The sequence below is a fragment of the Heterodontus francisci genome, chromosome 4, assembly GCF_036365525.1.
Source record: "Heterodontus francisci isolate sHetFra1 chromosome 4, sHetFra1.hap1, whole genome shotgun sequence".
NCBI classification, from domain to species: Eukaryota; Metazoa; Chordata; class Chondrichthyes; order Heterodontiformes; family Heterodontidae; genus Heterodontus; species Heterodontus francisci.
In genome coordinates this window covers 27,048,105-27,074,276 of record NC_090374.1, presented here as the reverse complement: position 1 = coordinate 27,074,276, position 26,172 = coordinate 27,048,105, and the positions used below count along the sequence as shown (strand labels likewise).

Here is a 26,172-nt window from a genome sequence, read left to right as displayed (position 1 = left end):
TAAAAATGGAAGGAACTTTAATCTGAATCCAAAGCACAGAAGGTCATGGGTTCAAGTCCCACTCCAGAGATTCAAGTGCATAATTGACGCAGACACATTAGTGCAGTGCTGAGGGAGTGCTGCACTGTCAGAGATGCCATCTTTTGAATGTCACCTTAAACTGAGGCTCTGTCTGCCCTCTCATTGGGCATAAAAGATCCCAAAGCACTATTCGAAGGATAGCAGAGGAGTTCTCCTTCGTGTCCTGGTCAAAATGTATTCATAAAGCAAATTATCCGTTTGTTGTCTTTTGGCTATTTTTGGAATTTTGTTCTGTGAAAATTTGTTGCCACATTTCCCATATTACGTGACTATACTTTAAACTGCTCAATTGGCTATATAATGTTTTGTGACATTCTGAGATAGTGAAAGATGCAACATAAATGAAAATCTTTCTTTCTATATTTTATGTGAGAAAGCTCAACACTAACCCTGGAAAACCCAAAATATGAAAGATGTTCAATTTCTAAGCACAATCATCCCTCACATCAATAGGAACATAGGAGCAGGAGTAGGCCATTCAGCCCATTGAACCTGCCCACCATTCAATATGATCATGGCTGATCATCCACTTCAAAGCCTTTTTCCCACACTATCCTCATATCCACTTATGTTGTTTGTTGCAATTCTGGTCGCCACACAGAAGGATGTGGAGGCTTTGGAGAGGGCACAGAAGAGGTTTACCAGGATGTTGCCTGGTCTGGAGGGCATTATCTGGAGAGGTTAGATAAACTCGGATTGATTTCACTGGAACGACAGAGGTGCAGGGGCGACATGATAGAGGTTTACAAAGTTATGAGCTGCATGGACAGAGTGAATAGTCAGAAGCTTTTTCCCAGGGTGGAAGAGTCAATTACTAGGGGACATAGGTTTAAGGTGCGAGGGGCAAAGTTTAGAGGGGATGTGCGAGGCAAGTTCTTTACACAGAGGGTGGTGAGTGCCTGGAACTTGCTGCCGGGGGAGGTGGTGGAAGTAACTACGATAGCGACATTTAAGAGGCATCTTGACAAATACATGAATAGGATGGGAATAGAAGGATATGGTCCCCGGAAGTGCAGAAAGTTTTAGTTTAGACAGGCATCAAGATCGGCACAGGCTTGGAGGGCCGAATGGCCTGTTCCTATGCTGTACTATTCTTTGTTCTTATTTATAAATCTGTCAATCTCTGCTTTAAGCATACTCAATGACTGAGCTTCCACAGCCCTATGGGTAGAGAATTCAAAAGATTCATAACCCTCTGAGTAAAGAAATTTCGCCTCATCTCTGTCCTAAGTGGCTTCCCCCTTATTTTGAAATTATGTCCCTGGTTCTAGACTCCCCAACCAGGGGAAACATCTTAGTTGCATCTACCCTGTCTATCCCTTTAAGTATTTTGTAGGCTTCAATGAGATCACCTCTCATTCTTCGAAACTCGACAGAATACAGGCCCAGTTTCTCCAATCTCTCTTCATAGGACTGTACCGCCATCCCGGGAACAAGTCTGTTGAACCTTTGTTGCACTCCCTCTATGGCAATAAGATCCTTCCTAAAGTAAGGGGACCAAAACTGCACACAGTACTCCAAGTGCGGTCTAACCAAGGTTCGAGACAATTGAAGTAAGCCTTCTCTACTCCTATACTCAAATTCTCTTATGATAAAGGCCTTTATCATTACCATTAGCCTTCCTAATTGCTTGCTGCACCTGCATGTTAGCTTTCAGTGACTTATTGATAAGAACACCAAGGTCCTTTTGTACATTTACACTTTCTAATCTCTTACCATTTAAAAAATACTCTGTTCCTCCTACCAAAGTGGATAACCGCACATTTTTCCACATTATATTCCAACTGCCACGTTCGAGCCCACTCACTAAGTCCCGCCGATTCCCCTGAAGCCGCTCAGAATCTTCCTCGCAACACACATTCCCACTTAGTTTTGTGTCATCCGCGAACTTGGAACTACTACATTTGGTCCCCACAACCAAATAAATAATTCCAAAAAAAGAATGACTATTTTTTTTTTTAAATTTTCTGGCCCACTTAAACAATCAACTGTTGTATTATGGTTTCTTACCCATTATAATCAATATCTTGAGGATAATTCAATGAGCGAAGTCCTTGTTCTAATTTTCGAAGGGATCCCTTCAAATCGCCGGTTGTCATGTTGGGCCTAAAACAACATGAGCAACAGGGTCACATAAATGGTCCCAAAATATGGGGGCCCATCTTACCTTATTGCAATTTATTAAAAGTTGTTCAGGCACTCAAGCGAACCACTGAACTCCACAGCTCTTCAGCTGTACTGATAAGCAAGTTGGAAATAGATATAAGGAAACGTGCGTGCCTAATCATGCTTCAGACCAAAGCACTTCACCCAGTTCATTGCTTTGGAAATCAGTGACTATTCTGCAAAAAAAAGCAAACAGCATTTCACGCAAAATAGATCCCACAATTGGCACTAGGATGTATGTTACATGCAACAAGAATAGGCCGTTCAGTCCCTCGAGCCTGTTCCACCATTCAATTCTATCACGGCTGATGTGCGCCTCAACGCCATTTACCCGCAGTTGCTTCATATCCCTTACCAACAAAAATCCATCAATTTCAGTTTCGAAAATTTTAATTGGCCCAGCATCAACAGCATTTTGAGGGAAGAAGAGTGTCAACTTTCTGTTCCTAAATTATCTACCTCAAATATTATTATTCTCACTATTCTGGATTCTTGCAATGGAGACATTGTGATCCGTGGCCGGGGGATGGGGAGGCCGGGCCGGAAGATCGTACTGGCAGTGGCCTGCCACGGAACCCAACACCGTAAGTGCCAGAACCAATCTTTCTGCCGGCGGCGAGGTTCTGTGGCAGCCCCTCAGCCGCTGGGTGACGAGACCCAGATTTACATATTTAAATTAAGAGGCTGAATAAATTTAAATACAATTGTAAGCCATCTTACCTGCTGCCTGGGATCTTCCGAGTGGCAGCCAGCACTCTCGTGCCTTCGCTTTCCTATCCAGGGAAAGCTGGCGACACTGAGGTGGGGAACGGGGGTACTGATGATTTTCAGTGCAGTGGTGGGGGGGGGGGGGGGTATGGGGTCAAATGTAAATTACTAGTGTAGGGGAGAGGGGGAGGGGGTGACCTCTGCACTTTGATCAGTTTGGTGAGGGAAAGGTCAAGTCTTACAGGTGTTTTGAGGAAGGGGAGAGGGCAACCATTACATGTAATAGTTATTGGGGAGGGGAAGGGGCCATAGTGTATTTTGAAGTGCATTGGGGGGGATAGGCCTTTAAAAATTTAAATGTACTGGCAGGGCTGACTGCCCTTTAAAATCGGCACCAATGTCTGCACACAGGCAGCTGACGCCGTTGCCAGCATTGCATGTGATTGGGGGACGCAGCCCAACTGGCGTATTATCTTGGGCCGCCACGCAGTAGATCGCGGTGGCATGGCTACCCGCACATTCATTTCCCCGCCGTCAGGAGAAGAAAATTCAGCCAATATCTCTATACTATTCTACTGAATTCCTTTATCATTTTAAACAGCTGGATTAGATCATCCTCAACCTTCTAAATGCAACAAAATACAAATCAAATTTCTGCAACTTGCCCTCAATTTAACCCTTGAGGTCTGGAATCATTCTGGGGAATCTGCGCTGTACCCCTCCAAGGTTAATACTTCTTTCCTGAAATTTGGTACCCAAAACTGAATGCAGTATCCAAGATGGGGTCTGACCAAGGCTCTGTTCAATCGAAACATAATTTCTTCCTATTTGTATTTCAGCCCCATTGAGATAAAAGCCAACATTAAATTAGCCTATGTGATTACTTTTTGTATCCATGCACGAGCATTTAGTGGTGTACATGAACACTCTTTCTCCTCCACAGCTTAGTTCTCACTATTATGATCTGTATTATGATCTGTCTTAGATTGAAAGTGGATGACCTCATACTTCCCCATTGAACTCCAGCTGCAATAATTTTGCCCACTCTGTCTGACTCTTTATAAATTCATGTTTCTATCCACATAACTTACTGTGCCTTCTTCTTAGTGTCATCTACGGATTTAGATATACAACTGTCTATTCCTTCATCCAAGTTATTAACATATATGGTAATCCTTGGGGGACATCACTCGTCAGATCCCCAGAGTACATTCCCTTTATCACTGCTCAGTCTCCTACCTTCTGACCAATTACCAACCCATGTCACAAGGTCACCTCCAAATCTACTAAATCGTTTGCCAAGAATCTTTCTGGAACTATATTAAAAACCTTCTGGAAATTCATATAGACAACATACACACACTCACCTGTCCACCATTCTAACAATCTCCTCAAAAAATTAAACTAGAGTAGCCTACACATCATAAACCCATGCTGGCTGTCTTGAACTGGATGACAGTTGTCCGAGTGCTGAGCCACTCTGTCTATGATGGATTCCAGCAAGCTCCTGACAATTGACGTTAATTTGACAAGTCTGTACCTTCCTGGTTTCTTCCTGCATACATAATAGAGAAATATTTGCAACAAAGGCACAATTCCTGAATTCATAGAGCTTTGGAAAATTACCAACACGTCTGCAATTTCCTCACTTATTTGATACTCTGAGTTAGAAATCAACAGCTCCTGGAAAATCGCAGCAGGGTAGGACTACCTTTAGTTTAGTTTAGAGATACAGCACTGAAACAGGCCCTTCGGCCCACCGAGTCTGTGCCGACATCAACCACCCATTTATACTAATCCTACACTAATCCCATATTCCGACCACATCCCCACCTGTCTCTATATTTCCCTACCACCTACCTATACTAGGGGCAATTTATAATGGCCAATTTACCTACCAACCTGCAAGTCTTTTGGCTTGTGGGAGGAAACCGGAGCACCCGGAGAAAACCCACGCAGACACAGGGAGAACTTGCAAACTCCACACAGGCAGTACCCAGAATTGAACCCGGGTCGCTGGAGCTGTGAGGCTGCGGTGCTAACCACTGCGCCGCTCTTACGGAGAACTGGCACAGACGTTGCCTGGAGGGGTGGTAGAGGCAGGAACTCTCACAACATTTAAGAAGTATTTAGATAAGCACTTGAAACGCCAAAGCAATACAAGGCTACAGGCCGTGCGGAAAAATGGGATTAGATTGGATGGGTGCTTGATGGTTGGCACAGGTGTGTTGGCCGAAGGGCCTGTTTCTGTGCTGTAAAACTCTATGACATGGCAGGCCAAATGGCCTTCTTCTGTGCTGTAACCATCTGGGATTCTATCTTAAGTCCCATTATTTTCTATGACAGCACCTTCCAAACTCAGAATCTCTACCACCTAGAAGAACAAGGGCAGTAGGCATATAGGAACACCAGCTGCAAGGTCCCCTCCAAGTCACTCACCATCCTGATTTGGAAATGTATTGCCATTCCTTCACTGTCACTGGGTTAAAATCCTGGAACTCCCCCCACCTGATCCCACAGGGACAGCACCAGTTCAAGAAGGCAGCTCAGCTCACCACCAATTTCTCAAGGGCAATTAAGGATGGGCAATAAATGCTGGCATGCCAGCAACACCCACATTCCACAAACAATACAAAAGATAGAAAAATGGCCTCCTCCTGTCCTATGGTACTATGCTGGGATACTCTGATTGCAAGCTCACGCCCTGCAGCAAGACTCCTTTGTGACCCGCAGCCACAGCACAGAAGGCAAAACATTATTATTTAGCTGGTATGGTTCCTCTTGGTTTTTTTGCTTATTTTAGCATATTTTAGTTTGATCAGACCCCCCATGGCTGTTTATTATATCAGTTGTGCTCTTAAAGAGGGAGGTACTTGTCCTGCTGACTCTTGTCAGGTGACACTGGGGCAACTCAGTGTCATCCCTGTTATTACAATACAGGTCTGCAGCAGGGTTTCAACCTGAGCAATAGACGTTATTGGACTGGGTGTTGGGAAGTTGATGGGGATAGAAAACAGGGCTCCAATTTAAGAGCAAGAGAGGCTTTGGGAAGAAGGGGAAATGGAGTTAGAGAGCAGGGCTCCAACACATGAACAGAAAGAGGCTATGGGTGGCTGGAGAGATTGGGAAATGGGGCTGGAGAGATGGAAAAAAGGGGCTGGAAAGCAGGGTTATGACCCAGGAGGAATAGAGGCTATGGGTAACAGGACAAATGGGGATAGAGAGCAGCCCTCAGACCAAGGAGCAAGAGGGGTATGGGTGATTCGAGAGCAGGCCTCTGAGCCAGAAGTAATCAAGGGTATGGGCAGTTAAGAGATTAGGCCTTTGAACCAGGAGTAACAGACGGTATGGGTGATTAGAGAGCAGGGCTCTGCACCAGGTGCAATAGAGGGTACAGGTGGATCGAGAGCAGGGCTCTGAACCAGGAGTAAGAGGGTACGGGTGGATAGAGAGCAGGGCTCTGAACCAGGAGCAATAGAGGGTACGGGTGGATCGAGAGCAGGGCTCTGAACCAGGAGTAAGAGGGTACGGGTGGATAGAGAGCAGGGCTCTGAACCAGGAGCAATAGAGGGTACGGGTGGATCGAGAGCAGGGCTCTGAACCAGGAGTAAGAGGGTACGGGTAGATAGAGAGCAGGGCTCTGAACCAGGAGCAATAGAGGTTATGGGTGGATAGAGAGCAGGGCTCTGAACCAAGAGTAATAGAGGGTACGGGTGGATAGAGAGCAGGCCTCTGAACCAGGAGTAATAGAGGGTACGGGTGGATAGAGAGCAGGGCTCTGAACCAAGAGTAATAGAGGGTACGGGTGGATAGAGAGCAGGGCTCTGAACCAAGAGTAATAGAGGGTACGGGTGGATAGAGAGCAGGCCTCTGAACCAGGAGTAACAGAGGGTACGGGTGGATAGAGAGCAGGCCTCTGAACCAGGAGTAATAGAGGGTAAGGGCGGAGAGCAGCCCTCTGAACCAGGATTAACAGAGGGTACGGGCGGATAGAGAGCAGGCCTCTGAACCAGGAGTAACAGAGGGTACGGGTGGATAGAGAGCAGCCCTCTGAACCAGGATTAACAGAGGGTACGGGCAGATAGAGAGCAGGCCTCTGAACCAGGAGTAACAGAGGGTACGGGCAGATAGAGAGCAGCCCTCTGAACCAGGATTAACAGAGGGTACGGGCAGATAGAGAGCAGGCCTCTGAACCAGGAGTAACAGAGGGTACGGGCGGATAGACAGCAGGCCTCTGAACCAGGAGTAACAGAGGGTACGGGTGGATAGAGAGCAGCCCTCTGAACCAGGATTAACAGAGGGTACGGGTGGATAGAGAGCAGGCCTCTGAACCAGGAGTAATAGAGGGTACGGGTGGATAGAGAGCAGGGCTCTGAACCAAGAGTAATAGAGGGTACGGGTGGATAGAGAGCAGGGCTCTGAACCAAGAGTAATAGAGGGTACGGGTGGATAGAGAGCAGGCCTCTGAACCAGGAGTAACAGAGGGTACGGGTGGATAGAGAGCAGGCCTCTGAACCAGGAGTAATAGAGGGTAAGGGCGGAGAGCAGCCCTCTGAACCAGGATTAACAGAGGGTACGGGCGGATAGAGAGCAGGCCTCTGAACCAGGAGTAACAGAGGGTACGGGTGGATAGAGAGCAGCCCTCTGAACCAGGATTAACAGAGGGTACGGGCAGATAGAGAGCAGGCCTCTGAACCAGGAGTAACAGAGGGTACGGGCAGATAGAGAGCAGCCCTCTGAACCAGGATTAACAGAGGGTACGGGCAGATAGAGAGCAGGCCTCTGAACCAGGAGTAACAGAGGGTACGGGCGGATAGACAGCAGGCCTCTGAACCAGGAGTAACAGAGGGTACGGGCGGATAGAGAGCAGCCCTCTGAACCAGGATTAACAGAGGGTACGGGTGGATAGAGAGCAGGGCTCTGGGCTGGGGAGAGCGTCAGTGAACTGAACTCCCCCACCGTAGACAACTACAGCAGCAGTCACATTTATAACACAGAGAGAAAGCATCCTCAACCTGTCCTGGCCTTGTTTGTGTCAGCTAACAAAACCGCTTCACCTGTTGTTCGACACCCCCACTTCTCCGTCCGCTTTGGATGTTAACGACCTCAGTCTGCTGAATCAGACGGGCAGTTACTCGCGCCACCGCCGCCGGGGTTTGAATGTGATTGACAGATTCCCTCTCTCGCTCTGCAGTGGCTGCCTCGCGCGCGGCGGGGTTTGAATGTGATTGACAGGTTCCCTAACGGCTGCCCGCTCGTTCTCCCTCTTTCCGCCCGCTCGCGATTCCATACCGCACTTTCGCCACTAAGAGAAAATGTCTCGCTTCTGTAAAGCCTATAACGCTTCTGATTTCATCTCCTGAATACAGTTTTTTTAAAAAAGTTTTTTCTCATGTTGTCAGCATGTTTCTTTGATCGAATCTGCCCCAAGCACTGCAAAAATAGGAATACTGATCCTGACACCACAAATATATAAAATTACACAGAATTTGCAGCATTTAAACAGGCCATTCTGTCCAACCCATCTACGGCAGTGATTATGCTCCACATGAGCCTTCTCCCACCTTGCTTCATCTCACTTTACCTGCCCATCCCTTTCTTCCTCATGTACATATCTCGCTTCCCATTAAAGGCTATTTGCCTCAACTAGCCTGTGTGGCAGTAAGTTCCACATTATAACCACTCTTGAGTAAAGAAGTTTCTCCTGAATACCCTATGAGATTTATGAATGACTTTCTAATGATTCCTAGTTTTAGACTCCCCCACAAGTGGAAAAATCTCACTTGCGGGGAACGGTAGCGTAGTGATAATATGTTACTGGACGAGTGACTCAGAGATCTGGACTGATGCTCCCACTACAGCAGCCAGGGGAATTTAAAGTCAATTAACTAATAAATCTGGAATAAGAAGCAAAACTCAGTAACGGTAACCTTGAAACTATCAAATTGTCGTTAAAAACCGATCTGGTTCATCAATTTCCTTCAGAGAAGGAAATCTGCCGTCCTTATCCGGTCTAGCCTACATGTGACTCCAGATTCAAAACAATGTGATTGATTCTTAACGACCCTCTGAAATGGCCGAGTAAGCCACTCAGTTGTATTGAACCGCAACAGAAAAGTCAGGAAAGAATTAAACCAGACAGGACCACCAGGCATTGACCGAGGCACACTCCGCCTAGTTAACCCTGCAAAGTCCTCTCACGAACATCTGGGGATTTGTGCCAAAATTGGGACAGCTGTCCCACAGACGAGTCAAGCAACAGCCTGACATAGTCATACTCACTCAATCATTCCTTTCAGCTAATGTCCCAGACACCTCCAGCACTATCTCTGGGTATTTCCTGTCTCACTGGCTGATTATTGCAGTGTTCAGTACCATTCGCACCTTCTCAGATACTGCAGTAGTCCGTGTCCAGGTGCAGCAAGACTTGGACGACATTCAAACTTGGACTGATAAGTGGCAAGTAATATTTGCGCCACACAAGTACCAGGAATGGCATCTCCAACAAGAGAGAATCTAACCATCTTCCCTTGATGTTCAATGACATTACCATTGCTGAATTTCCCACATTCAACATCCTGACGGTTACCATTGACCAGAAATTGAACTGGAGTTGCCATACCGTGGCTACAAGAGCAGGTCAGAGACTGGGAATTCTGCAGTGAGTAACTCACCTCCTGACTCCCCAAAGCTTTTCCACCATATACAAGGCACAAGTCAGGAGTGTGATGGAATACTCTCCACGTCCCTGGATGAGTGCAGCTCCAACAACAGTCAAGAAGCTCAACATCATCCAGGACAAAGCAGGCTGCTTGACCTCATCCACCACCTTAAACATTCACTCCCTCCACCACTGGCAAAAAGTGGCAGCAGTGTGTACCATTTACAAGACGCACTGCAGCAACTCGATAAGGCTCCTTCGACAGCACCTTCCAAACCCGCAATCTCTACCACCTGGAAGACCAAGGACAGTAACACACATGGGACCACTGTGGGAAACGTTACTTAAAGGGATGACGGTGGATAGGCAATGGCAAACATTTAAAGGGCGCATGGATGAACTGCAACAATTGTTTATCCCTATCTGGCGCAAAAGTAAAATGGCTTACAAGGGAAATTAGAGATAGCATTAGATCCAAGGAATTGCCAGCAAATATAAATTTGCCAGGAAAAACAACAGACCTGAGGATTGGGAGTAGTTTAGAATTCAGCAAAGGAGGACGAAGGGATTGATTAAGAAGGGGAAAATAGAGTACGAGAGCAAGCTTGCGGGAAACATAAAAACTGACTATAAAAGTTTCGATAGGTATGTGAAGAGAAAAAGATTGGTGAAGACAAATGTGGGTCCCTTACAGTCAGAAACAGGGGAATTTATTATGGGGAAAAAAGAAATGGCTGACCAACTGAATGCATACTTTGGTTCTGTCTTCACAAAGGAGGACACAAATAACATACCAGAAATGTTGGGGGACACAGGGCCTAGTGAGAGAGAGGAACTGAAAGAAATCAGTATTAGTAGAGAAATGGTGTTGGGGAAATTGATGGGATTGAAGGCCGATAAATCCCCAGGGCCTGATGGTATGCATCCCAGAGTTCTTAAGGAAGTGGCCCTAGAAATAGTGGATGCATTGGTGGTCATCTTCCAAGATTCTATAGACTCTGGAACAGTTCCTACAGATTGGAAGGTAGCTAATGTAACCCCACTAGTTAAAAAGGGAGGTAGAGAGAAAGCAGGGAATCATAGACCAGTCAGCCTGACGTCGGTAGTGGGGAAAATTCTAGAGTCCATTATTAAAGATTTTATAGCAGAGCACTTAAGAGAACAGTGGTAGATTTGGGCAGAGTCAGCATGGATTTACGAAAGGGAAATCATGCTTGACAAATCTACTAGAATTCTTCGAGGATGTAACTAGGAGAGTTGATGATGGGAAACCAGTGGATGTGGTTTATTTGGACTTTCAGAAGGCTTTCGACAAAGTCCCACATAAGAGATCCCACATGCAGTATAATGTGGATAAATGTGAGGTTATCCACTTTGGTAGCAAAAACAGGAAGGCAGATTATTATCTGAACAGCTATAAACTGAGAGGGGAATATGCAGCGAGACCTGGGTGTTCTCGTACACCAGTTGCTGAAGGTAAGCATGCAGGTGCAACAGGCGGTAAAAAAGGCAAATGGTATGTTGGCCTTCATAACGAGAGGATTCGAGTACAGAAGCAGGGATGTCCTGCTGCAATTATACAGGGCCTTGGTGAGGCCATACCTGAAATATTGCCATAGAGTCATACAGCATACAAACAGGCCCCACTGCGTCCATGCTGACCATAATGCCTATCTATACTAATCCCACCTGCCTGCATTAATTCCATATCCCTCTATGCCTTGCTCATTCAGGTACCTGTCCAGACGCCTCTTAAATGTCGCTACTGTTCCTGCCTCCACCACCTCCTCAGGCAGCTCATTCCAGATACGCACTATTCTTAGTGTGAAAAATTTACCCTTTGATCCCCTTTAAACCTCCTCCCTCTCACTTTAAATCTATGCCCTCTAGTTTTAGTCACCCCTGTGTGTAGTTTTGGTCTCCTTATCTGAGGAAGAATGTTCTTGCTATAGAGGGAGTGCAGTGAAGGTTTACCAGACTGATTCCTGGGATGGCGGGACTGACTTATGAGGAGAGATTGAGTCAGTTAGGATTATATTCACTGGAGTTCAGAAGAGTGAGGGGGGATCTCATAGAAACCTATAAAATTCTAAAAGGACTTGACAGGGTAGATGCAGGAAGGATATTCCCGATGGTGGGGGAGTCCAGAACCAGTGGTCATAGTCTAAGGATACGGGGTAAACCTTTCAGGACTGAGATGAGGAGAACTTTCTTCACCCAGAGAGTGGTGAGCCTGTGGAATTCGCTACCACAGAAAGCAGTTGAGGCCAAAACATTGTATGTTTTCAAAAAGGAGTTAGATAGAGCTCTTGGGTCTAAAGGGATCAAAGGGCATGGAGTGAAAGCCGGAACAGGCTACTGAGTTGGATGATCAGCCATGATCATAATGAATGGTGGAGCAGGCTCGAAGGACCGAATAGCCTACTCCTGCTCCTAGTTTCTATGTTTCCAACTCACACAACATCCTGACTTAGAGCTACACCACCGTTCCTCCACTCGCCCTGGGTCAAAAACCTGGAACTCACTCCCTAACAGAACTTTGAGTGTACCTACACCACGTGGACTGCAGCGGTTTAAGAAGGTGGCTCACCACCACCTTCTCAAGGACAATTAGAGATGGGCAATAAGTACTGGCATTGCCAGCAATGCTAACATCCCCTACACTAATAAAAAAAAATCTATCCCATCAAAGTCTTCATAATTTTAAAGACCTCTATTAAGTCACCCTTCACCCTCTTTTTCAGAGAAAAGAGTCTACAATTTCTGAATAGATTTTAATTTTATCCCCTTGAAGCTGTTAGCTCCATGTCCTCTCTGGTCATTGTTGGCTTCTTTGCCAATTCTAATTTATTCCTCCAATGCTGCAATGTCCCTTTAAGCAATCTTCTTATAACTGTTACTTCACCACTTCTCCCCCGCCCCCCACCCCAGAATATTTCTGACCAATTCCTGCTGTTCTGCACCATCCAATGATGTAAGTTACATTGCTATCCCACCTCCCATGAGATTACATAAAATGTACAGCACAGAAACTGGCCATTCGGCCCAACAGGTATTGCTGGTCACATGAGCCTTCTCCCATGTTACTTCATCTTGATAAGACGTAAGAAAGACGAAGAAAGCAAGCTTGCACATTGCACATACAATGCAATGGGTCCTGTTATATATGCCAATGCTGTAGACATTTTGTGCAGAGCAACATCCCACAAACAGCAATGAAGTTCACCTATTTTGGAGAGGTTGACTGGGGGAAGAATTGGACAGGAAATGGGCAGTACTCCCCACTAGTCAAACAAAAATGAAGTGAATGGAGAGTTAATCTAATATGTTGAAGGTAGGATTTGGCAGCACTCCCAACTTGGGACTTACCACTTGGGTATTGCATTCTGCAAGAAAAAAATGCAAGAATCCTAATTTTAAATATAAATCAACCATATGCATTTTGGGAGACCACTTGTGTGTCAGTTGCTAGCACTCTCACCACTGAGTCAGAAGGTTGTGGGATTCCAGGACTTGAGCACAAAATCTAGGCTGACACTCCAGTGCAGTACTGAGAGAGTGCTGCACTGTTGGAGGTGCTGTCTTTCAGATGAACCATACCTCTTGTGGATGTAAAAGATCCCATAGCACTATTTCAAAGAAAAGCTGAGGAGTTCTCCCCAATGTGCTGGCCAATATTTATCCCTCAATCAACATCACTAAAAACAGATGATGTAGCAATTAAGTATTGCTGAAAATAGAGACATGTTGTTGAAGCTTTTCATCTTGTACTCATCAGGACAATCTTCAAGAATACCAATGTAAGGGAAAACAACAACTTTCTACTGTATGAGCAGAGAGTTCTGATTGGTTGGCTTTGCCATGGAGAATTCATGGTGGGGCTTGGGTGCATGAAGGGGATGAATAAGAGGTTGAATTGAGAGGAGAATGGAAGTATTGTGCCAGCATGATTTCGAAGAGTTGACAAGGCCTCGTGATGGGTAGTGTTAGATGGGGTATTTCTCTAAAATGAGTTGTAAGATTGAAGTGGGAAAATGACTTGTGGTAACTTTCAGCGAAATTATGGTCTGCTGGTTGTATTGAAAATCCCAACGTCAATATTTTTTTCCTTCCGTTAGTTTATTTAAATCTATTAATCACATGAAGTATAAAATGCTTAGAATTAACTATAAAGCACAATTTTTACTGTAAACAACAATGCGCATTTATATGCGCCTTTAATGTAATAGAAAGTCCCAAGGCGCCTACAGGAGTGCTTTGAAGCAAAATTTGACAATGAACCACATTGACTAATTGACTAAAAGCTTGGTTAAAGAGGTAAGATCTAAGCAGCATTTTAAAAGGAGGAAAGAGAGAAAGAGAGGTGGAGAGATTTAGGGAGGGAATTCCAGAGCTTAGGGCCGTGGTCAATGATGAAGCGATTGAAACCTGGAATGATCAAAGCCAGATTTGGCACAGCACAGAAATCTCAGGGTTGTAGGGCTGGAGGAGATTACAGAGGTAGGGAAGGGCACAGCTTTGGAGGGATTTGAAAACAAGATGAGAATTTTGAAGTAAAATTCAATATTTTCTTAGGAGCATGCTACCACATCCCACACACTTCCCCCTGCCTTCAGAGATGCACCACCAATTTGTGCTTTCAATATTTGGATTTCTACTTTCAGCCTTTAATATATTAATGTTTTAAATCGTTGAATGTAATTGCATGATTGTATGTACTTTCAGTTTAAATTACAAAGTATGTCTAACTATTTGTTTCCAAATGTTGTGGGTTTATAATCACAACTATTTTTCAAGTGTCATTTTCTCAGATGCTGTGGCAGCTGTGGGTCAGGTTCCAGTGGTTTTCTTGGTTGACCCAAATAGTTTTTAAAGCAGGAGGGAAAATCCCTGCTCGAGAATCTATTTGATTGGAGCTAAGAAATAATCGAGGTAGCATTACACTGGGCATATTCTATACGCCACCAACTAGTGGGCAAGATATAGAGGAACAAATCTGCAAGGAAATTACAAAGGGGTGCAAAAACTATATAATATTGATAAATGGGGGACTTTAATTATCCTAGTATAGACTGGGATAGTACTACTGTAAAGGGCAGAGAGGGGAAAGTTTATCTAGAGTGTGTTTAGGTTAACTTTCTAGATCAGTATGTTCCCAACCCAATGAGGAAAGAGGCATTGCTGGATCTGGTTCTGGAGAATGAGGTGGGTCAAGTGGATCAATTGTCAATAGGGGAACATTTAGGAGGCAGTTATAGTATCATAAGGTTTAGGTTAGCTGAGGAAAAGGGCAAGGAATCCAGAGTAAAAATAGTTAATTGAGGGAACGCCAATTTCAGTGGGGTGCGAACAGATCTGATCCAGGTAAATCTGAATCAAAAATTGTCAGGCAAAACTGTCAAAGAACAACTTTTAAAGAGGAGATAGTTGCAGTATGGTCGAGATACATTCCAATGAAGGGGAAAGGTTGGGAAAGCAAAGCCAGGGCACCCTGGATGATAGAGGTAGAGGGTAGGATGAAGCAGAAGAAGTGTGTGTATGTCAAATGCCAGGATGATAATAAAAGTGAGAACCAGCTAAATATAGAAAGTTCAGAGGGAAGTGAAAAAGGAAATAAGAGAAGTAAAGAGGTGAGGCAGTGGCTTAGTGGTAATGTCACTAGACTAGTAACCAAGCACCTCAGGCTTATGCTCCCACCACAGCAAATAATAGAATTTGAATTCAATTAATACATCTGGAATTAAAAGCTAGTCTAGTAGTGACCATGAAACCATTGTTGTAAAAACCTACCTTGTTCATTAATGTCCTTTAGGAAAGGACATCTGCTGGCCGACATGTGACTCCAGACCCACAGCAGTGTGGTTGACTCTGAAATGGCTGAACAAGCCATTCCATTGTATCAAACTGCTACAAAGCTTAAGAAAAGGTATGAAATTGAATGGATTGCCCAGCATTGACCTAGGCACTGGAAATGATAACAGCAAACCCTGCAAAGACCTCTTTACTAACATCTGGGGGCTTGTGCCAAAATTGGGAGAGTTATTCCACAGACTAGTCATACTCATGGAATCATATCTTGCAGACAATCATCACCATCCCTGGGCATGTCCTGTCCCACTGGTGGCACAGTAGTAGACAGCCAGGAGGGAGTTTCCCTGGGAGTCCTCAACATTGACTGCGGACCCCATGAAGTCTCATGGCATCAGGTCAAACATGGGAAAGGAAACCTCCTGCTGATTACCACCCTTGGCTGAGGAATCAGTGCTTTTCCTTGTTGAACACCAATTGCAAGAAACACTGAAGGTAGCAAGGGCACAAAGTGTACTCTGGGTGGAGGACTTCAATGTCCATTATCAAGAGTGGCTCAGCAGCATCACTGCCAGCCAGGTCCTAAAGGACATAGCTGCTAGACTGGGTCTGTGGCAGGTGGTAAGGGAACTAACAAGAGTGAAAATTACTTGATGTCATCCTCACCAATCTACCTGTAGCAGATGACAGTATTGGTAGGAGTGACCACTGCACAGCCCTTGTGAAGAGAAAGTCCCGTCTTCACACTGAGGGTACCCACCATCGTGTTGTGTGGCACTACCACTGTACTAAATGGGATAGATTTCAAACAGATCTAGCAACTCAAAACTGGGCATCCATGAGTCACTGTGGGCCATCAGCAGCAGCAGAATTATATTCAACCACAATCTGTAACCTCACAGACTGGCATATCCCCGACTTTACCATTACCAACAAGCTAGGGGACCAACCCTGGTTCAATGAAGAGTGTAGAAGGGCACACCAGGAGCGACACCAGGCATACCTCAAAATGCTACAACACAGGACTACTTGCATGCGAAACAGCGGAAGCAGCATGCAACAGACAAGGCTAAGCGATCCCACAACCAACGGATCAGATATAAGCTCTGCAGTCCTGCCACATCCAGTCAAGAATGGTGGTGGACAATTAAACAACTGACAGGAGGAGGATACTCCACAAATATCCCCATCCTCAACGACGGGGAGCCCAGCACATCAGTGCAAAAGACAAGACTGAAGCATCTGTATACATCTTCAGCCAGAAGTGACGAGTGGATGAACCATCTTGCACTCCTCCTGAGGACCCCAGCATCACAGATGCCAGTCTTCAGCCAATCCAACTAACTCCACGTGATAGCAAGAAACAGCTGAAGACACTGGATACTGCAAAGGCTATGGGCCCTGACAACATTCTGGCAATAGTACTGAAGACGTGTGCTCCAGAACTAGCTGCGCCCTATCCAAGCTGTTCCAGTACAGCTCCAACACTGGCATCTACTCCGCAATGTGGCAAATTGCCCAGGTATGTCCTGTGCATAAAAAGCAGGTCAAATCCAATCCAGCCAATTACCACCCGATCATCAGCAAAGTGTTGGAAGAGGCTGTCAACAGTGCTATCAAGCGGCATTTGCTCAATAATAACCTGCTCAGTTTGGGTTTGCCAGGGCCACTCAGCTCCTGACCTCATTACAGCCTTGCTCCAAACACGGACAAAAGAGCTGAACTCTAGAGGTGAGGTGAGAGTGACAGCCCTTGACATCAAGGCAGCATTTGACCGAGTATGGCATCAAGGAGCCCTAGCACAACTGGAATCAATGGGAAAACTCTCTGCTGGTTGGAGTCATACCTAGCACAAAGGAAATGGTTGTGATTGTTGGAGGTCAATCATCTCAGTCCTAGGGCATCACTGCAGGAGTTCCTCAGGGTAATGTCCTAGGCCCAATCAGCTTCAGCTGCTTCACAATGACTTTCCCTCCATCATAAGGTCAGAAAAGGGGATGTTCACTAATGACTGCACAATGTTCAGCACCATTCACGACGCCTCAGATACTGAAGCAGCCCATGTATATATGCAGCAAGACCTGGACAACATCCAGGCTTGAGTTTATAAGTGGCAAGTAACATTCGGGCCACACAAGTGACAGGCAATGACCATCTCAAACAAGAGTGAATCTAATCATCTCCTCTTGACATTCAATGGCATTACCATCACTGAATCCCCCACTATCAACATCCTGGGGGGTCACCATTGACCACAAACTGAACTGGACCAGCCACATAAATGCTGTGGCTACAAGAGCAGGTCAGAGGTTGGGAATTCTGTGGCGAGTAACTCACCTCCTGTCTCCCCAGTGCCTGTCCACCATCTACAAGGCACAAGTCAGGAGTGCGAAGAAATACTCTCCATTTGCCTGGATGACTGTAGCTCTAACAACACTCAAGAAGCTCAACAGCATCCAGGACAAAGCAGCCCGCTAGATTAACACTCCATCCACCAACATCAACCTCCACCACCGACGCACAGTGACAGTAGTGTGCACCATCTACAAGATGCACTGCAGCAACTCACCAAGGCTCCTTCGAAAGCACCTTCCAAACCCACGACTTCTACCAACTAGAATGACAAGGGCAGCAGATGCATTGGAACACCACCACTTGCAAGTTGCCCTTCAAGCCACACACCATCCTGACTTGGAACTATATTGCCATTCCTTCACTGTCGCTGGGTCAAAATCCTGGAACTCCCTTCCTAACAGCTCTGTGGGTGTACCTACACCCCAAGGAGTGCAGCAGTTCAATAAGGCAGCACACCACCACCTTCTCAAGGGTAATTGGGTATGGGCAATAAATGGAGGCTTAGCCAATGATGCCCACATCCCATCAACAAATAAAAAAAGTGTATGAGGAGAGACTGGCAGCTAACATAAAAAGTAATCCAAAAGAATTCTGCAGGTATATAAATAGTAAAAGGGTAGTAAAAAGATGGGAGGGCTGATTAGGGACTATAAAGAGGATTTTGATTCATGTCTGAGGTACTAAATGAATACAAGGAAGAGGATGTTGCCAAAGTCATAGTGAAAGAGGAGGTCATTGAGACTGGGTGAGCTAAAAATTATAAAGAGCAAGTATTAGAATGGCTGGCTGTACTTAAAATAGATAAGTCACCAGGACCGGATCAGATACATCCGAGGATTGGTGGAAATTGAGACGCGCAAACCATAATCTTTCAATCCTCCTTAGATACTGGGGTGGTGCCAGAGGTCTGGAGAATTGCAAATTTTACACTCCTGTTCAAAAAAGGGTGTAAAGATAAACCCAGCAACTACAAGTCAGTCATTTTAATGTGGTGGTGGGCAAACATTTGGAAACAATAATCCAGGCAAATTTAAAGGCAAATTGTGTTTAACTAAGTTGATGGAGTTTTTTGATTCGGTAACAGAGAGGGTTAATGAGGGTAATGCAGCTGATGTGGTGTACATGGACTTCCAAAATGTACTTGATAAAGTGTCAGATAACAGGCTTGTTAGCAAAGTTAAAGCCCATGGAATAAAAAGGACAGTGGAAGCATGGATATGAAGTTCGCTGAGTGACAGGAAACAGAGAGGAGTGGTGAATGGTTGTTTTTCAGACTGGAGGAAGGTGTACAGTGGGATTCCTCAGGAGTCAACACTAGGATGACTGCTTTTCATGATCTATACTAATAATCTAGATTTGGTTGTGCTGGGCACAATTTCAAAATTTGCAGAAGTATTGTAAACCCTGAGGAGGATAGTGATTGACTCCAAGAGGACATAGACAGGTTGGTTGAATGAAGGGACACTTGGCAGATGAAATTTAATGCATCAAATTGTGAAGCAATACATTTTGGTAGGAAGAACGAGGAAAGACAATATTAAATAAAGGATACAATTCTAAAGGGGGTGCAGGAGCAGAGAGACTTGGGGGGTACATTTGCATAAATTGCATAAAGGTGGCAAGGCAGGTTGAGAAAGTGACTAATAAGGCATATGGGATTCAGGGTTTCATAAACAGAGGCATAGGAAGCTATAATTAACCTTTATAAAACTGGTTCAGCCTCAGCTGGAGTATTTTCTCCAAATCTGGGCACCATGCTTTAGCAAGGATGTGAAGGCATTAGAGAAGGTGCAGAAAAGATTTACAAGAGTGGTTTCAGGGATGAGGGACTTAAGTTACGTGGATAGTTTTTGTTTATTTATTCATTCATGGGATGTGGGCATCGCTGGCTAGGCCAGCATTTATTGCCCATCCCTAATTGCCCTCGAGAAGGTGGTGGTGAACTGCCTTCTTGAACTGCTGCAGTCCATGTGAGGTAGGTACACCCACACTGCTGTTAGGGTGTTCCAGGATTTTGATCCAGCGACAGTGAAGCAACAACGATATAGTTCTAAGTCAGGATGGTGTGTGACTAGGAGGGGAACTTGGTGGTGTTCCCATGCATTTGCTGCCCTTATCCTTCCAGTTGGTAGAGGTCGCGAGTTTGGAAGGTGCTGTCTAAGGAGGCTTGGTGCTTCGGTGGTGGAGGGAGTGAATGTTTGTCGATGGGGTGCCAATCAAGCGGGCTGCTTTGTCCTGAATGGTGTCGAGCTTCTTGACTGTTGTTGGGGCTGCACCCATCCAAGCAAGTGGAGAGCATTCCATCACACTCCTGACTTGTGCCTTGAAGATGGTGGACAGGCTTTGGGGAGTCAGGTGGTGAGCTACTCGCCGCAGGATTCCTAGCCTCTGACCTGCTCTTGTAGCCAAGGTATTTATACGGCTACTCCAGTTCAGTTTCAGTTGATAGTGGGGGATTCAGCAATCATAATGCCATTGAATGTCAAGGGGAGATGGTTAGATTCTCTCTTGTTGGAGATGGTCATTACCTGGCACTTGTGTGGCGCGAATGTTGCTTGCTACTTATCAGCCCAAGCCTGGATATTGTCCAGGTCTTGCTGCATTTCTACACGGGCTGCTTCAGTACCTGAGAAGTCGCAAATGGTGCTGAACATTGTACAATCATCAGCAAACATCCCCACCTCTTACCTTATGACTGAAGGAAAGTAATTAATGAAGCAGCTGAAGATGGTTGGGCCAAGGACGCTACCCTGAGGAGCTCCTGAAGTGATGTCCTGGAGCTGAGAAGATTGACTTCCAACAACCACAACCATCTTCCTTTGCACTAGGTATGACTCCAACCAGAGAGTTTTCCCCCTGATTCTCACTGACTTCAGTTTTACTAGGGCTCCTTGATGCCATACTCAGTCAAATGCTGCCTTGATGTCAAGGGCAATCACTCTCACCTCACCTCTGGTGTTCAGCTCTTTTATCCATGTTTGGAGCAAGGCTGTAACGAGGTCAGGAGCTGAGTGGCCGTGGCGGAAACCAAACTGAGCGTCAGTGAGCAGGTTATTGCTAAGATTGGAGAAGCTGGGGCTGTTCACGTTACAGAAAGTTGAGAGGAGATTTAAAGAGTTGTTCAAAATCATGAGGGGTCTCGACAGAGTAGAAAGGGAGAAACCTTTCCCATTTGCGGAAGGGTTGAGAATCAAAGGACGCCAATTTAAGGTGAATGGCAAAAGGACCAAAGGTGACATAAGGAAAACTTTTTTTTTACACAGCATGTGGTTAAAATCTGGAATGCACTGCCTGAGAGTGTGGTGGAGACAGATTGAAATGTAGTTTTCAGAAGGGAATTGGATAACTACCTGAAGAGAAAAAATTTGCAGGGGAAAAGGGCAGAGGAATGGAACTAGCTGATTTGCTCTTGCAGGGAGCTGGCACAGATGGAACGGGCTGAAAACCTCCTTCTGTGCTGTAACCATTTTATGATTCAATGATTCTCAACATCTAAATTCAGAGGAAATAGTTCCGAGCTTAGGATCTCCAGCTGCCTCGGCCCGGAATTCCCTACCTAAACTACTCCACCTTTTAAGATGCTCCTTAACAACCTACCTCTTTAACCAAGTTATTGGTCACCTGTCCTATAAAAGGAACTCTTAGTTATATAGCACCTTACATGACCTCAGGATGTCCCAAGCTGTTTTACAGCTAATGAAGTACTTTTGAAGTATAGTCACTGTTGCAATGTAGGAAATGTGGCAGCTAATTTGTGCACAGCAAACTCCCACAAAAAGCAATGTGATAATGACCAGATAATCTTCTTTATGATGTTAGTTTAGGAATAAATATTGGTCAGGGCACCAGAGATAGCTCCCCTACTCTTCAAAACACTCATGGTATTTTTCACATCCAGCTGAGAGGTGTAATGTCTCATTCAAAAGACAGTAGCTCCAACAGTCCAGCACTCCCTCAGTACCGCGTTGGAATGTTTTACTATGTTGGAGGAGCTTTATAAACAAACCCCTGAAGATTTTGTTAATCAGATTTGATAACCTTGTAGATTTTCAATCCACACATCAAAATACAGGGTCAGGGCGAAATGAAATGAGACCACCAGGGGGCTTCACTTCATTTTGCACTGGGTCCTGATTTTGGATTTACAGTTATACAAAAGCAAAATAATGCAGATGCTGGAAATCTGAAATAAAACCAGAAAATACTAGAAATACTCAGCAATTCTAGCAGCAGCTGTGGAGAGAGAATCAGACTTAACATTTCAGATCTGTGACCTTTCATTCACAGACCTGAAACATTAACTCTGTTTTTCCTCTCCTACAGATGCTGCTAGACCTGCTGAGTATTTCCAGAATTTTCTGTTTTTATTCTGGATTTATAGTGCCTGTTTAGTGTTGGTGGGAAATCAGTTTGCACTCATACTAAAATTTCAGTATGAAGGAGCATTGACACCACAAATATAAGACCTCAAGAAAGGAGGGAGATAAAAAGCAGGAAACTATAGGTCAGTTCGCCTTACTTCTGTCATTAGGAAAATGTTAGAATTCACTATTAAGCACGTAGCAGCAGGGCATTTAGGTTTTGTGAAAGGGAAATGGTGTTTGACAAATTGATTACAGTTCTTTGAGGATGTAACAAGTCGGGTGGATAAAAGGGAACCAGTAGATGTAGTTTCTTTGGATTTCCAAAAGGCATTCTGTAAGGTGACAAAAAAGGTTACTACACAAAAGCAGGGATGTAAAGCTGGAACTGTGTAAAACACTGACTAGGCCACAGCTGGAATATTGCATACAGTTCTGGTCACCACAATACAGGAAAGACATAGTTGCTCTGGAGAGAGTACAGAGGGGGTTTACAAAAATGCTGCCAGGGCTTGAAAGTTGCAGCTATAAGGAAAAATTGGATCAGCTAGGGTTGTTTTTCCAAGAACAAAGGAGGCTGAGGGGTGACTTAATTGAGGTGTACAAAATTATAAAGGGTCTAGATAGACAGGAAGAACCTTTTCCCCTAACAGGCAGGGGGCACAGATTTAAGGTTATTGATAGGAGGATTAGAGGCGACATGAGGAAAAACTTTTTCACCCAGAGGGTGGTGGGTATCTGGAATTCACTGCCCGGATCGGTGGTGGAGGCAGAAACCCTCAATTCATTTAAAAGGTACCTGGATATGCACCTGAAGTGCTGTAACCTGCAAGGCTATGGACCAGGCTGGAAGATGGGATTAGATTGGGCAGCTAGTTTTTTCAGCCAGCGGAGACACGATGGGCTGAATGGCCTCTTTCTGTGCCATAACTTTTCTATGGTTCTACACAAGAGCTCATGGTGTTGGGGGTAATAAATTAGCATGGATAGCAGCTTGGTTAACTAACAGGAAAAGGAAAAACAGGATAAATGGGGCATTTTCAGGTTTGCAAACTGTAACTAGTAGAGTGCCACAGGAATCAGCCTCTACTATTTACGATCTATATAAATGACTTGGAAAAAGGGACCGAATGTATTGTAGCCAAATTTGCTGACAATAGATGCACAAAAAGAGTCTGCAAAGGGATTATAGATAGGTTAAGTGAGTGGGCAAAAATTTGGCAGATTAATTATAATGTGGGAAGAATAGAAAAGTAGAATATTATTTAAATATCCAGGACACCCGGCAGATCTTCCCTACCTCTTTGAAACAGGAAATATAATGTCCCCAACAAGAGGGTAAATAATGGTGGGGCAGCAGGAATATCTCAGTTTAATGTCTCATCCGAAAGAGTAGATGGGGAGAAACTGGTCCCATTGGCAGAGGACACCGATTTAAGATGATTGGCAAAAGAAGCAACAGTGACAGGTGAAAAATCTTTATTATGCAGTGAGTGATTAGGATCTGGAATGCACTGCCTGAGAGTGTGGTGGAGGCAGGTTCAATCCAGGCCTTCAAGACGGAACTGGATATTTACCTGAGGAGAGAAAAAAAATTTGTAGGGCGACGGGGACAGACGTGATGAGCCAAATGGCCTTTTTCTGTGCTGCAATCATTCTATGGAAGATCATAGTACACAGCTCTCAAAACAGTATGGCACTGGGAGTGTCCGTGTGGATTACGTACCAGGTATCTTGGGCGGGACTTGAACCTACAACATTCTGACTTCAGATCAGGATAGTCACCCCCGAAATCACGTAACCCTCCGGAAACACCCACGAGCGATGGCGTCACTTCCACCAATAACAAACGTCCAGCGTGATTGCGTCACGGGCTTTACGCCGACGTCCGCTTTCACGCAAACGACTTTTAGAAAAAGTTAATTAGACGCAGGAGGGGTTTAAAGTGAAAGTATCGTGGCGGTTTTTAATTGATTTATTTTTTTTCCTCCCTTCCCCTGAAGTGCCGCCCACGGATGGATCTGAACAAAGACTTTTACCGGCCGATTTATTTTTTTGTCGGCCGATAGTAATTTCACCCTCTCCCTCCCCTGGACCTTTTTTCCGTCCTGTACCTTCTCCTTCGCTATTGTTGTTGTTCTGGAACCGTCGTGGAAATCGAAGCAACTGCGGCTCCAACAGGTAGGTGGAGTCTATTGCTCAGCCGTCCTAACTTGACAGTGACAGCTGCTGTACGTCAAGCATTGACAGCCGGCTCCGGCCAATCGGCAGCCGCGATGGGCACTGCACACCCAATCGGCGGTGACCAAAGGCGGGTCATTATTGACGCCTCGCAGGTTAGGTTGCGCAATGGTCACAGAAGCTGGGGGGAGGGGAAGAGTAAATGTTTGAATTGCTGAGACTTTTGGTCGGGGGCGTCGAGTGACATTTAGCTCCAGATAGCATTTTCCAAAACAAAAACAAAAGTAACACAGGAAACCCGAAGTTGAATCTCTCTCTATAAGTATTCAATTTGCAATGTTTTCTGTAGGAATTGCAAACTATGTTCCTGTTGCTGAAGTGTTGGGGATTGGAATATTGCAGTTTTATCCAATTGTAGAAACAAGCTATAAATCTGGATACACACAAAGTAGCAGACCACAGTGATGGGAAACCATATCTATAGATTTCATAAAAGGGGAGCAAAAACTAAATAAACTTTGTGCCCCCATTTACTTATTTTTTATTTATTTAGTGATACAGCACTGAAAGAGGCACTTCGGCCCACCGAGTCTGTGCCGACCATTAACCACCCCTTTATACTAATCCTACACTAATCCCATTTCCCTACCACATCCCCACCTTCCCCTACCACCTACCTATACTAGGGGCAATTTATAATGGCCAATTTACCTATCAACCTGCAAGTCATTGGCAGTGGGAGGAAACCAGTGCACCCAGCGAAAACCCACGCAGTCATAGGGAGAACAGGGTCGCTGGAGCTGTGAGGCTGCGGTGCTAACCACTGCGCCACTGTCTCTTCGTTGTTTTCTTTTTCAGTCTTGAGACAGGTGCAAGCCCAAAATATGAGCTGTGTGTTCTTTCCACGGTTCTGTGCTTCCAGCTTTATCTGTTTCAGCTTTCTAGCTTTTACAATGTCTTGTTTTTTTTATTTAGATTTGGTTACAGTTGTTGACAGTGTGATACCTTAATTTTTAAAAGACAGGTTTCAAAATTGGGCTCCCTAGCCCTCATTTCCTGAGTGCTACAGGTTCTTTTCAGGCACCAAAATGGCATCTGATGCATGTGTGCACACTCCTGTGAATTGCATTGGAGCATGTATGCAGTTAATGCCTGCACAAAGTAAGCAGAGCAGAAAGATCATGTCAGGGTGCAACGTTTATTTGAATCTAGCAGTGCCATTTTGGAGCTCAAAACTCCAGTCAACACTCTCTCTTAACATTTTAGTTTAGAGATACAGCACTGAAACAGGCCCTTCGGCCCACCGAGCCTGTGCTGACCATCAACAACCCATTTATACTAATCCTACACTAATTCCATATTCTTACCACATCCCCACCTGTCCCTATATTTCCCTACCACCTACCTATACTGGGGGCAACTTATAATGGCCAATTTACCTATCAACCTGCAAGTCTTTTGGCATGTGGGAGGAAACCCACGCAGACACAGGGAGAACTTGCAAACTCCACACAGGCAGTACCCAGAATTGAACCCGGGTCGCTGGAGCTGTGAGGCTGCGGTGCTAACCACTGCGCCACTGTGCTGCCCCTTGTTAAGTAACAGGAATGACCCCACCCAGAATTATTTCAGGGATCATCAACTACTTGCAGGTTAGTTGCTGATTGATTTATTCTGGCTGATGTGATGATTATACAAGTGTTTGGTGCTTTCTCAAGTTCTTCCAAATTACAAAAGTCAACAGGGAGTTGTGTGGCAGGTGTTGAAGGAGTTTTTCCTGCATAAGTTTCAGTAAAAAAAACAGTTGCTCCCAGACATGGATGCAGTAGTTAGCCTTCCTCTTGGAATACA

General features: G+C 45.1%; 2 protein-coding genes across 11 annotated transcripts in view; one reads left to right on the top strand and one right to left on the bottom strand.

Moving 5' to 3' along the window:
* The window catches only part of cep44 (centrosomal protein 44), a 138,496-nt gene that overhangs the window by 94,901 nt on the left and 17,423 nt on the right, over positions 1–26,172 (bottom strand). The window contains exons 1-2 of one of the 8 annotated variants that reach the window (XM_068029298.1): positions 24,255–24,340; positions 2,092–2,187 (exon numbers count right to left, since the gene is read on the bottom strand). In XM_068029298.1, coding sequence (XP_067885399.1) covers positions 2,092–2,180 — 89 coding nt within the window. In that variant the 5' untranslated portion in view covers positions 2,181–2,187; positions 24,255–24,340. Of the gene's footprint in view, positions 1–2,091; positions 2,188–4,322; positions 4,474–7,970; positions 8,213–23,866; positions 23,973–24,254; positions 24,341–26,172 lie in introns of those variants that run through there. The other 7 variants (XM_068029299.1, XM_068029297.1, XM_068029296.1 and 4 more) reach the window with 7 other exon arrangements.
* The window catches only part of fbxo8 (F-box protein 8), a 105,110-nt gene continuing 102,962 nt past the window's right edge, over positions 24,025–26,172 (top strand). For all 3 annotated transcript variants that reach the window (XM_068029307.1, XM_068029310.1, XM_068029309.1), the window contains exon 1: positions 24,025–24,321. The gene's annotated coding sequence lies outside the window, so the exon portion shown is untranslated. The remainder of the gene's footprint in view (positions 24,322–26,172) is intronic.